Source organism: Primulina eburnea, chromosome 18, assembly GCF_022965805.1.
Source record: "Primulina eburnea isolate SZY01 chromosome 18, ASM2296580v1, whole genome shotgun sequence".
Taxonomy (NCBI): domain Eukaryota; kingdom Viridiplantae; phylum Streptophyta; class Magnoliopsida; order Lamiales; family Gesneriaceae; genus Primulina; species Primulina eburnea.
Genome location: NC_133118.1, coordinates 2,328,044 through 2,342,582, shown reverse-complemented (window position 1 = coordinate 2,342,582; position 14,539 = coordinate 2,328,044). Strand labels below are relative to the sequence as shown.

At 32.1% G+C, this 14,539-nt stretch overlaps 1 protein-coding gene across 1 annotated transcript; it reads left to right on the top strand.

Moving 5' to 3' along the window:
• The first annotated feature begins 6,945 nt into the window (after positions 1-6,945).
• On the top strand, positions 6,946-14,539 carry LOC140819662 (UDP-sugar pyrophosphorylase-like). Its single transcript, XM_073179837.1, has 17 exons — positions 6,946-7,165; positions 7,455-7,559; positions 8,160-8,276; positions 8,626-8,766; positions 8,948-9,047; positions 9,936-10,063; positions 10,149-10,220; positions 10,342-10,406; positions 10,547-10,607; positions 10,710-10,827; positions 10,904-11,028; positions 11,292-11,368; positions 11,607-11,712; positions 11,840-11,899; positions 12,827-12,907; positions 13,661-13,900; positions 14,200-14,539. The coding sequence occupies exons 1-17, from the start codon at positions 7,037-7,039 to the stop codon at positions 14,365-14,367; spliced, it is 1,893 nt and encodes a 630-aa protein (XP_073035938.1). The 5' UTR covers positions 6,946-7,036; the 3' UTR covers positions 14,368-14,539.

Here is a 14,539-nt window from a genome sequence, read left to right as displayed (position 1 = left end):
AAAATCGACTCATTTCTACTATACTGCTCAATATAGATATCACAATAAAAAGTATTATTTTTTGCATAAAGATGACCAGATAAGAATATGTCTCATAAAATACGACTCGTGAGACCGTCTCACACAAGTTTTTTCCATTTTATTATAAAAAATAATATTTTTTCGTCAATCAAATTAAATAACATATTGATTTGTCTCATATAATTTATCTATGATACGATCTCGTAAGAATTTTTACGATGACATAAATATTAACATCGGACGACGTCGTCACCAATCATCATATCATTACGTGAGATATGGATATTTCAAATAACAGAAAGTAGTTTAAAATTTTAAATATATATATATTATATATATATATATACGTATATAAATAAGTTTATAATATAAAAGTATTAGGGTGTAATATGATAGGTTGGAAAGTATATTTAACATAATCTCCACCAATTAAGAAAAATACTCATATATATAGAACTTAATGGTACAAAAAAATTTATACGATGCAAAATTTGTCGAAGTGTACAATACAAAATAATAATACTAAATACACTTTGATTTGATCTATAATTAAGCTCCCAAGATGTGATCCTTATGGTTTTGTATGGCTCTTGTTGATACCACGCCCGAATGTCTTTTCAACGATGCTGACGATTTTTTCTATCATCATTGTAGAGACATGCTTTCTTGATTTGGGAATCACACTTGCTGTCTTCGAATGCATTTTCTCGATACGTGGTTTATATATATATATATGTTCGAAAGTCTCGATAGTCAAAACGTAACACTGCTCGTCGATCTATGTAATTTATCGTATGATTCAGAAGTCGACCTGCAACTTTGTATATAGTTGAAATGACGAATCGAGTTAATTTTGGAGGGAAAGAACAAAATTGTGAAGATTTGTGATTGATTTTGGTATGAAAAATGGAATTGAATGGGGTATTATATATGTATGCGATTTGTGTAAAGTCAACTAGTCGTCTACTCAACGCGGCCACTGTGTGTGTATTTCAGTTCTCAAATGATACATAGTAAAATTTACCAGGTCTTTAGAAATTGTCTATGTTGACCAAAAGTTTTCCCATCAATACCAAACTAAACGTTTGTGCAATTATATATTTTTTAAAAACAATTATTTGTGAAAGAGAAATTAAAATCGAATGACAAAAATTTGTGTGAGCCGGTCTCACAGGTCGTATTTTGTGAGACGGATCTTTTATTTGGGGTATCCATGAAAAAGTATTACTTTTTATACTAAAAGTATTACTTTTTATTGTGAATATCGGTAGGGTTGACCCGTCTCACAGATAAATATTCGCGAGACCTTCTCACAAGAAACCTACTCAAATCGAAAAGTCCCTAAAATGATTAAGGATTTTTTGAATTATTTTTGTAATTTACTTTTAATATTTGAACTTGGTCGGGAGCAATAATTACCTTTAACGAATGAGCAAAAGCATAACGCTTGAATGGTTGTAAAATTTAAATGATTGAACTGCTAATTTTTTTTTATATATAATAATTAATGGTTTTTAAATTAATATTATTTTAATAATTCAACTTGATTGAATTTTTAAAATCATTACAATTTTTATTTATGCCTTAACAGTACCTCGAGGCTCAAAGGCGCGTGTGTTTAATTGTTAAATTTAAACACACGCTTATGAGGTACTTTTCAAGGCATCTACAAATATATGCATATAAAAATAATTTATTTGTTCTTAAACTTGACCTACATCATAATCATATAATGATATACTGATTACAACTACTAATGAAAACGAATCAAGGCTCGAGCCGTCTCGAAATTTTTTATTTTTTGTATTTGAAATTATCGAATTCGAGCTGAATTCAAATAAGTTCGAACTTTTTTATAATTGAACTCAAGCCCAAATTATTTTGTTTCATAGTTTGTGATATGTTCACGCTGTTGAATATTTTGTTAATATAATATAATTATTTATTAAATAAATATATTTCAAACTTTTATAATTTTTTTTTTTTGTTTTTTGAGTAATAACTTGAATAACTCGGTAACATGTTAAAGTATGCTTTAAACGTATGAGCCTGGGCATGATTCATATGATCAGCTGAATCTATACATAATGTAACGATGGATGCAATTTTTTTAGTTGGGTTGAAACTAGTGAGAATTAAACACGAAATGTGAAATATGGATCGATCGATATATTTTGTGAAACGGATCTGTTATTTATGTCACTCATGAAAAAGTATCATTTTTTATGCCAAAATGTTACTTTTTATTGTAAATATAGACATAGAGATGGTCTCACAAAAGATCTACTAATTTTTTTTATTCTAAAAGACACGCGCACTTGCGCACATACACATATATAAAATTAATACTATAATAAATTTTATAATTTATAGAATTGTACAGTGCAAAATAATGGTATTAAAAACACTTTGATGTTACCCATAAGCTCCCTAGTTGTGATTCTCATGGTTTTGTTTGGCTCTTATTGAGACCACACCCGAAAGTCTTTTTGACGATCTTAACGATTTTTTCTATCATCATCGTGCTGACATGCTTCCTTGGTTTTGGAATCACACTTGCTCTCCCCGAAAACATTTTCTCAATATGTGACCTATATGTATCTGCTTAGAAGTCCCGACAGTCAGAACGTAACGCTGATTGCTGATCTCAGAGCTGTAAATTATCGAATGATTCAGAAGTCAACCTACAGATTTTAATATAGTAGAAATGTCTTTTTTTTTAAATCTGAATGTGTATATCCGTGTGTGTGTGTCTGTTTTTTTTTTTTTTTGGCTCGAATCGATTTAATTTGGGTGAGAAGTACAAATTATGAAGATTTGTGATCAATTTTGGTATGAAAAATGGAATCGAAATTTGAGGGGTATTTATACGTATTCGAGTTGTGCAAAGTCAACTAATTTACTCAACGCGGACACATATACATTGTTTTTGTTTATATGTGTTGACCAAAAGTTTTGCCATCAATTTATGCAATTATGAATTTGTGAAGGAAATATTAAAAAAATTCGTGTTGGGAGCTTACAATAATTTTTTTCCCAAAAGAGAAATCGAATTGTGACATTTGGACTGATATACGATATAAAATATTATACTTTTTAAATTTAATATTACGATAAAACATGCGGTCGTTATCTTTCAGTATGTACTAGATAAACATCTGAGCTGATATAACAGTCTGCAAAACTACTCTAATCAAGTAAACCACATCGTGCAAACTCTGTACGGTAAGTTCATCCAATTGGGTCAGAAATCGAAGCCATGACCATTAAAAGCTGAAATGTCCCAAGTATATAATTAATGGTTCTTACATGAATTTATTTTTTAAATCAACATTAGATTCTATTTATGCCTTAAAAGATACCTCAAAAGCGTGTTAAACATGTATATATAATTTGAGAACTCAAAACCAAAATAATCTAATGTTTAGCATAATAATTTGTTGGTAGGGGATTTTAATTATCGATATGGTCGAAATAACAAATAAGAGTTTTCTCAAATCGAACTTTTTCTATCCAGAATTTTAATCCAATTTACACTAATATTAAATGTAAAAACTTATGTAAGACGGTCTCACGGACAGGGGCGGATCTAGGATTTTGGCATTGGGGGGGCCACTTAGTTTATTTTGCGACGGTTTTCTCAAAAACCGTCGCTATATGGCGACGGTTATAATAAACTGTCGCGGATTTTGCGACAGTTTTTGTCAAACCGTCGCTAAAAATTTTTTTTAAATTTTTTGGGAGGGTCGTGACCGCCATATAGCGACGGTTGTTGATAAAATCGTCGCGGATTTTGCGACGGTTTCCGTCACAACCGTCGCTAAAAAATTTTTTAAAATTTTTTGGGGGGGCCGTGGCCTCCGTTCGTCCTACACTAAATCCGCCCCTGCTCACGGGTCGTATTTTATGAGACGGATATCTTATTTGGGTCATCCATGAAAAAATACTACTTTTTATCGTAAATATCGGTAGGGTTGACTCATCTCACAGATAAAGATTTGTGAGACCGTCTCACAAAAGACATACTCAATATTAAATAAACCAAAATAAAGTTTAATTAATTTTTTTGGGTTAAATTTTAATGCATAGTATTTATTATTTTTATTATTAATAGTTTTTAACAATTAGAAGACACGATTTTGGTTAAATTTGGTTTATACGTTGACCCGTACGTTAACAACATTAAATATTACAAGTATTAAAATATAAAAAAGAAATATTTCATTTGTGGATTTTGTAAAAGTCCGAGTTACGCGTAATTTAAATTTATTATTGGAGTCATAAATTTAACCAAGACTAAGTCGATGCCTTAAAATAGGTTATTTGAACTTAGTTGAAATAGTCCAAAATATATTTTTAAAAAATAAAATTTGATATATCTTACTATCGTGTAGGGAAATATTCGAGTAAAATAAATTTGATTTGTTTTATTTCAATGAATTGGTTGTGATATTTTGTAAAAAATACGTAGTTACTTGTTTAAGACTATAAGTGTAAATTAACCGAATATGACTCAATATAAAGAATATTTTTGTAAATATTTCTAGCTCGAGTTCAAGTTTTCTCGAAATATTTGAATATGTTCGCAAATTACGAGAAACTAAAAGTTTGAAAGAAAATAAATGTATTTGCAAGTTCAATCTCATGAGATTGAACCCATTAAGTATTTTAAAATTTTACTACAATTTTTTTTACTTAATCGATATGTTTGAATTGAAAGATTTAGATTTAAATTCATTATGGTTCCGTTTGGACAACTAGTTATAAAATGTTTTTATAAATTACAAAATTTTATAAAATATTTTAAAAGTTTTTCTAACAGTAAATATGCATTTGGACAATTATTCTATAAAAATATTTTAACATTTCAAAAGCAATGTGTTTTGAATTTCATCATTATCTTTCGTTCTAAAAACATCTAAAAATACATCTCAATTGTACTTCAAAAATTATAATTGGAGAAATTTTTTTTATAAAAAAAAATTCAAAAACGGTTTACACAAATTTCGTTCAAACGCATGAAGTTTGTTTACTTATAAAACACTTTTGAAATTTTATTAGAATAAAAAAAACTTATATTGAACAATAAAATAAACATAAAACATCTTACGAAACACAAATCATTTTACGAAACGGTCTCACGTGTCAATTTTGTGAGAAACATATCATATTTGTTTTTTCTCATTAAAATGTATTATTTTTATGCAAAAAATATCACTTTTCATTATAGATATGGATCGAACCAATTCATATATATATATATATATATATATATATATATATATATATATATATATATATATATATAACGTATATAGATTTGTGAGACATTATCCAAAAGACCTATTCTAAAAAGAAATTATACGATTATTTTAATATAAAAAATATATTTTTTCCATCTTTCTTTCTTTATCAAGGCAATCAAATATAGTCCAAATGAGTGTTGTGAATCTTGCCCACAAATATTGGGACTACATGTACTTTCCCAGTCGAATATCGATAGACTAGAATGAAAATGTGTTAGACTTACTTTTTCTAAAAATAAATCACATGCCCATAGGGATGAACAAAATATCGGTTTAATTGAAAACCGACCAAATCGAATTAGTTCAAATTTTTTGATTCAATTAATTTGAAGTGTTTTTTTTAAAAAAAAATCGGTTCGGCTTCGATTTTGAATAAAAAGCAGGTAAACTGGTGAAACCTATATTCGGTAACCAAAAAGATTTTTTATTTGTCCAATTTGTTCGTTTCAATAGTGAAAATTGATTGGAAAAAATATTGGTCGATTTTTTTAGATAAATTCATTCACCCAATCCCAAATATTTATGACACTTATTCTAGTTGAGGCTCTCATGTGAGACGATTTTTCGAATCTAAGTCGACACGATTCATATTTGTAAAGTCGACACACAATACATATTTGTACTGAAAATTAATATTTATTTATGAGTTGGTCGGATATTTCTCTCACAAAATTTGATATGTTAAATGGTATCATATGAAATTTTATAATTATACTTATACAATAAAATGGTTAGAATTGCATTAACGGTGTATTAATATATCAATTAAAATTTTAAATTATACATAGATTTTAGATTCTATAAAGTATAGATGTGTAAAGTAACTTTTTTTCTTGATGTATCATTTTTTTCTAAACATGTGTTTTATAAGAGTCAGTCTCATGTGAGACCGTCTCACGGATTCTAATATGTGAGACGGATCAACCACACTCATATTCACAATAAAAAGTAATATTCTTAGCATAAAAAATAACATTTTTTTCATTGATTACCCAAATAAGAGATGCGTCTCACAAATACGACCCGTGAGACCGTCTCACACAAGTTTTTGTTGTTTTATAATTATATTAACATAAATTTGAAGGAGATAAAATTATCGGAACATAATTTTACTTGATAAAAAATAATTAGTAAAATAAAATTACAACTTCATTTTAAAACTGATTACATTTTCAACAGATAAATTATATCTCATCAAGATTTTAAGCGTAAGATCATAACTTCGAAATGGATCAATTCGTATGAAAGTGATATAATCTCAATTAGATTATGATAAATACTCATATGAACTCCTCTCAACGATCAATTTTATCAACTAAATATCAAACTCGACTCGATTTATGTAAAATATTATTTATTTTTGCTTTTTAAATTTTTATTTTATTTTTAAAAATAATTTTAATCATAATTAACTTTTACTTTTATTTTTTGATATATATATATATAATATTTTTTGTTATTAAATATTAATATAATAAACTTTGAAAAAAATTTTAATGATTAATTAATTTTAACTTTTAATTTTTTATAAAAATAATTATAATCATAATTATTTTTATTTTTATTTTTTGGAAATAATTTTAATTGGATATCAAGTTTGGCCAAAACAGCACTACCCCACGCCATCTCTAGTCTGTACTCTTAGCCTCGTACATCATCTTCTTCCATTAATTAGATCGCATCCGTTAAATTCAATGTGAAGTGACATCATGGCTACTTCCGCCGTTGGATCAACCGCCGATCGTCTCTCCGAGCTCCGGATCCTAGGCGACGATGATTGGACCGCCGCAGCACCGTCCGGTCTCCGAGAAAATCTCCCACTTCTCTCGCCTCAACAGGTCCTCTCTATTCCCGAAGATTTGCATTCGAATCGATACTTTCATGTGTCCATAAGTGAATGTAATTGAATTTTGATTTGTGAGTGACTGTGATCTAGGAATTTATATATTCTGGTTGGAAACTGTTTATATCTAATGGAACATGGTATATTTCTGTGTTGTACACGTTTCTGTATAGATGGTTAAGATTATATTCGAAGTTAAATTAATTTCGTGTGCAATGTAACTGAGTTGTACATTTGGCATTGGATCTAATGTGAGATATGGATGTGCTTATGCGGATTTATAGGTTGAGCTGGCCAAGATTTTGCTGGAAAATGGACAGAGTCACTTTTTCAAGCATTGGTCCAACCCTGGGGTCGATGATGACCAGAAGCGTGCATTTTTTGATCAAGTAATTTATGTTTATTTTGTTTCTTTGAGTTTTGATGGGAATTCTCATGTCGTTCTTGTTGAATTTCGCATAGATATGGCTTGTTTATTGTTAAATGCATTGGTCTGATTGATATTTATAGTGGTAGTCTTAGGTCTTGTTTCTCATGATCTTGTTCTTTATTCTTGCTCTATAACGGGATCAGAGTATGAGATTTTATATGTAGTCCTCAGTTGATCAAAAATAGGTTCTTGATAGAAACATATATCAATTTGAGTGTGTGCAGCCATTCCTCTGGATATATTACCGAAGAATTTTAGCTTATCATATTTTAACATAAAATGATGGCTGAATATCATAATGGCTGTCCTAGATTTTGCGTTCAGCTAAATTTTCTTGTTGATTTTATTTTCGGCTCATAGACCAGAACAGGAGCTTTAAAAGGAGAAAGAGTATACAATCTTTTATGTTTATGTTAAAAAATTTCCATTTTATATCTCTTTTGTTTCCCAGCATTCTGTTTGAAATGAGATGTTTTTCCCTGTTTGTGTTAATGTAAATGTCATTCCATAGAATCACGTAATTTGAGGTGTTATTTACTATTCTCATTATTTTTCCCAGGTCACTCGACTTAATTCTAGTTATCCTGGGGGCTTGACATCATATATCAAAACTGCTAGGGAACTTTTGGCAGATTCAAAAGCTGGGAAGAACCCATATGACGGGTTTACACCTTCTGTAAGTGATCTCTGTGGTTTATGATATGCTACAAAGTTTGTATTTGCACATGCTTCTTCCATGCCTTTAGAATTTAATAATACCATAATTTTGTCCCAAAAGTTTTGATTTTTATTAGCTCAAATATCTTCTGTAAATGAGCTTCTAGCATTTGTATAGATGGTTTTATCCCTCTTTATTTTAGCCGATTGTCTCCTTTTGTCAAGTAACATAATCTATCAATGATTTGTGAGAATGGGCTTTGTACCTCATTTCTATCGGCTCCCGTTTTAAATCTTTATCTAGGAATTTTCACTTTTGTAATGTTGAAACCAGCATTTTAGTTAATTTTGCTACCATCCTGTGACAGGTTCCATCAGGAGAAGTTTTGACTTTTTGTGATGATACTTTTGTTCAATATGAAGAGGCTGGCGTGCGGGAAGCTAGGAAGGCTGCATTTGTCCTTGTCGCTGGAGGTCTTGGAGAACGTCTTGGATACAACGGCATAAAGGTTATACTTCATAATTTGTTGAATAATTTCTTTTTAAGTATTGACTTGTGTGATCTATATGTAAAGTCTAACATGACATGGATATTTTTTGAAATATATGTTTATGATGCCATTTTTGTTGACAATTAATAAAATAATTTTTGTGTTAGTTCTTTTGACAGTATTGTCTTGTCTTTTCCAGGTGGCGCTGCCGTCTGAATCTACAACAGGAACATGTTTCTTACAGCATTACATCGAGTATATACTGGCCTTACAAGATGCTAGCTGCAGGCTGACCCGAGGTTTGTTTATCAATTTGTTTTGGGCAAGTTTGGATTTTTCATAAATCTTAATTGAGGCAGCAGAGACTTTTACTAGTGAAGATGTATGTTTACTTGTGCTAGACTTCCAGCACTCTTTGCATCATTTGTATATTTTTCTAAAACTTGTGAAATTTTTTCAGAAATTGCTCCTTGTACATGGAAAAATATTTTTTGATGAATATATATTGTTGTCATCTTTCACATTTGAGTTTAGGTCATAAATTCTGTACTTGGAATTGATCTTACTAGGTGAACACTATTTATCCGCCAGTTGTAGAGTTATAATTAACAATTTCCTTTGTCCAATATAGTGTTCAGTTTATCTGAGTGACATTCCAATTCTCATTATACATGCATGCCAATTTTCGCGTGTATAAATATTTCTGCCTCTAATATCCTTCATAGTGTTGACTTTAATACAAGCCTGTTACAACCACATATTTCTATCGGTTTATCAACAGTAATCAACACAGGAAACTAAGAGATAAGCTGAAATTTGATGGCATATAATGGAAATGTGTAGATCCCATCGATTGACCTGACCTCTGTGCAAAGAGATTCTCTCTTTTACCCTAGTCTAAGCTAGTAATCTCATTCAAACAAAATAGCAGTGTGCTCGACTCTAACCAACTCCACACTCTTATAGTTTCTTTTGCCCCTTCCCTAAGACGTTAATTCTAAACTAGATAATAACTTCGGCCCAAATTATTATGGCCAGATGTACCTAAGTCCCTAACAAAACCACATTATTGACAACATAATGAATCAGTGAGTTAAGCTAGTAATGTTGCTGGATGGAACAGAGTAATTTTTATAATTAGCATGTATTAGCCAGTTGTCTCATATATTTTTATTGATTCGTGACAGGTGAAGGACCGAAAGAGATTCCTCTGGCCATTATGACATCAGATGATACTCATTTACGCACCGTAAATCTCTTAGAGTCAAATTCTTATTTTGGGATGAAACCGGCACAAATAAAATTACTTAAGCAGGTAATTACCTTATATTGTCTGCCCTGTTCAGCAGTATGCCCAAAACGTGCTGAAATAACCAAAATTTTCCCTTAACCACTTCTAGGAAAAAGTTGCCTGCTTAGATGATAATGACGCCAGGCTAGCTGTGGATCCTCAAAATAAATACAAAATCCAGGTTAGGCTCCGTGTTCAATTCTTTTTCACTCAAGGATCGGATAGGTCAGCTCACAATGAAGAAGTTAATGTCAATTAAAAATATATATACCTTTTGAGATTCTTTGTTCCAAAATTTTCAGACAAAACCCCATGGTCATGGTGATGTTCATTCACTTCTTTACTCAAGTGGACTCCTTAAAGAATGGTATGTTTAGCCCATGGATTTAGCTTTATCAATGGCACGTTGTATGCAGAAGGACAAGTTAACCGTACTCTTCGAAACGTTTTCTCCTTTCTGAGAATTGGCTTTATTTTGTGAAACTTACTGCGTGCTCTTTGTATCAGGCATGATTCCGGTCGCAAATGGGTTTTGTTTTTCCAAGATACTAATGGTCTTCTATTCAAGGTTTTGTCGAAAGGGGGTGATCTGATGTTGTGTATGTTATAAGTGGTTAGTGCTTTTGGCTCTGAAGCAAACACCTTATTCTTTCACTGTTCTGTATTACAGGCAATTCCAGCTGCACTGGGTGTTAGCGCCACCAATGAGTACCACGTTAATTCTCTTGCAGTTCCTCGAAAAGCTAAAGAAGCTATTGGAGGCATTACAAGGCTCACTCATCAAGATGGTATGTTTAATAACATATTGATGCATACCGCTTGGGAGGGTGGATAGCTTGTATAATTTTGTTTGACTTTGCCAAGGGAGGACGATGGTTATCAATGTGGAATACAATCAACTTGATCCATTGCTGCGAGGTAGTGGGCATCCTGAGGGAGATGTCAACTCTGAAACAGGCTATTCCCCCTTCCCAGGAAACATAAACCAAGTATGTATTTTATTTTTATTTTCATTTTTTGAATCACCGATGGTTTTTTGTTTCTTGAACTCATCCTGCATGGATAATGCCAAAGTTCTTTTGACATTCTGGGCCTCTTTGTTAGACGGGTTTTTATCCAGCAATAGGCCATTTTGAGGCATTCATTTTCAAAGAAATCAACTGAATTTTATTCCATCGTCATTTGTTTCTTCATGTTCGAAGTGTTTTTAGAAATACTAGTTAGACCTGACTTGGCAGTTTATGAGATGCAGTTGATTTTTGAAATTGGCCCTTACATGGAGGAGCTTTCAAAAACAGGGGGTGCCATAAAGGAGTTCGTTAACCCCAAGTAAGCTTTCTTCTTTTCTTTGAATAACAAACTACAGTTGTGATGGAATGGTACTTCACAAGATCAGCTTACACCGCAGGACCGCTCTGACTCTGTTATTCATAAAATAATTGGAAACAAGAAAAAAAAATGCCTCTATATTTCTTTTTGGATGGACTAATAAGATAAATTTAATGATTCCCATGAAGATTCCTAATACGATTTTATAATGACTGATTCTTGATCCTTGTAACTTAAGATACAAAGATTCTACCAAAACTGCATTCAAATCCTCTACTCGACTTGAATGTATGATGCAAGATTATCCCAAGACGCTTCCACCTTCAGCTAGAGTTGGATTTACTGTGAGTAGAGGCTATGGCTTCTTAATCTTTGAATTCGAGTTAAATTCTCCTTCTCAACTACATATCTTTATGTTTTGTTAATAGTTCCATGTGTAAACTATTAATGTTTTGTTGTGTAACCAAACAGATGATGGAGAGTTGGTTTGCTTATGCGCCTGTGAAGAACAATCCTGAAGATGCTGCTAAGGTATGACACTATTTGATTGTTAATAAGCATTATTGTGCCTACATCCACGGCCCATTAAGACTGTCCTGCATGCGGACTCCAACTGAATAATACCCTCCTCGACTTTATTCATATGCCTTCATGTGCCATCAGAACTACTGTGTTGCCACCAATGCAGCTACTGGGGTGGCACCAAGCCACCAAACCTCCAATCTCTCGAAGAAATTCATCCCCGTGCATGGACCGGTGACAATTTTTTGAACCGGATAAGTAGTAATTTGAAAATAGTTTAGGTCTTTTTTCCCCTCGGCGTGAATATATTTAAAAAAAACATAAAGTACTGATTTTTCTTTTCGATGCTTTGCATGATCTGTCAGAGTGCGATTTTTATTTCATATAGAAGTTATTACTAAGAAACCTAAAATTTGCTGCTCCAAAATATTTTGCCCGTGGCTGTCACGCACGAATATGAGACTGGCTTTACTCGTCCCTATGGTTTTTCTTCCTGATGACACTTGAAGAGTTATGGAATAGAAAATTGAGGTTCTCATACATGTGTTTCTGCACTAATCTATAAAACACCATTCGATGATATTTTCTCAGTGGATTTTATTCTTATATTTGGTATTGATTGATATTGCTCACATGTGATGGAACTCTGGCTGTAATGATTTTAGTTGTCGTGCTATTGAAGGCTTGTATTTTTTTTGTTCAATATGTTATAAAACTTATCTAGTCACTGACAAAAAATGGTGGAAAACTTGTATCTGATTCTGCATGGTTGCATAATCGGATGATATTATGCTGTTTTACAATCAGATTTAACTTCATTATTTTATTTTCCCTTTCTTCTTTTAAATTTTAATTTTCTTAAAAAAAATCATTGGAAGTTTTGTTTGACAATGTCTCTTTTATCATCTCCTCTAATGTTTTGCAAATCTTTTAAAGGTACCTAAAGGCAACCCATACCATAGTGCTACTTCTGGAGAGATGGCCATATATAGGGCAAACAGCCTTATTTTGAGAAAGGTATGTATTTCTATTAAAGACTTGACTAAGTTGAAAAATCATGTGAAGCATTATCGTTACACAAACAGTAATCCCAAACCAGTTGAGGTTGGCGACGTCAAACTTGCTCATCCCATCTTAACTTTCAGCCCTAAATCCAAATTTTATTTTGTCATGAGAATGTTGAACCCTGATTCTACTTTCGGTTAGTGATTAATTATGTAATTTGTGAATTTTGAGGTAAACTAAACTGAGAGGAAAAGAAGACCGTGATACCAAATACGAATCGAACATTCATTGCTGCAGACACAACATGAAAGTCCTAAGAATTATCTTCTTTCATGCAATCAAACTCCAAGAAACCTATGCATGAATTAGATTGGAAAGAGTGAGATTTTAATCTCACGCCTCTTCGTTTCCTTGAATCCAACTTTTTTCCTCATCATATAAATCTTTAGCATGTCATAATTGTCTTGCACGTGACAAGATTTCGTCTCGAAGTAGAGATCTCTCTTTTCCAATGTGCTTTCACCTCATGCGAAAGTCCTGCTTAGTACCTTCGATGCAAATAGGATTGGGCTTCCTCTCCTTCCCCACATCCATGCTTCTAACATTCGAAGTTGGTTGAACATATTCAGACCATCTTTAACATCTTAGTGTTATCTTCATGTTGTTCCTACAAAAATCGTTTTAGTGCCTATGTGGTAATGAGAGATTTCACAAAACAATACACTGTTTAGACATAAAGTGAAAAATCCTGTTGATTTTGTACAGGCTGGTGTTAAGGTTGATGATCCCATTCGCCATGTATTCAACGGACAGGAGGTGGAAGTATGGCCTCGTATTGTGTGGAAGCCTAAATGGGGGCTCACAATTTCAAGTATTAGAAGCAAAATCAGTGGGAATTGCTCCGTCTCACAAAAATCCTCTATGATCATAAACGGCCAAAATATTTACCTCGAAGATCTCTGCTTAGACGGTGCTCTTGTTATACTTGCCGTTGACAGCGCAGAGGTAAGGGAAAAAGTTGGAAAGACTCAATCATTCAGTAAAATCCTACTCAATCATATTTCATACGTTTTTTTGATTTTGCTAGAATATGACAAATCTTGCCTCAAAAGAACTTTTCTATGTGATGAAATATGAGAGGAAAGTGATCGTTAGATGGATTTTCGATATTTGAGTGATTAGATTATCTCACTTTTGAATTCTTATTGCAATAACAAATAAACCACAACGATAGATTCAAACACGTTATCCACGACGATTTAACTGTGCCAATGTCATTGTTGTTGTTTATGCGAGCGAACCAGGTTAAAGTAGGGGGGTCCGTCAGCAACTCGGGGTGGATCCTGGAAGATGTTGATTACAAAGATACTTCATTACCCGAAGAAGTGAGGATCAGAGGTTTCAAAGTAAACAGAGCTGAGACTTTGGAAAAAACATACAATGAAGCAGGAAAGTTCGTGTTGAAACCATGAAGTCTTTGCATATTTAGCCCTCAATTCTTTCATTTCAAATGACTATTATTTGTTATTCTTTGTAATAGAAGCGATTAACATATAATTTTTAGAACTGAAGATTTGGAAATTATGGGAGGGAGTTTTGATCTGAATTGTGGTTCAACTCATTTTATGCGTCAAAAATTAATTA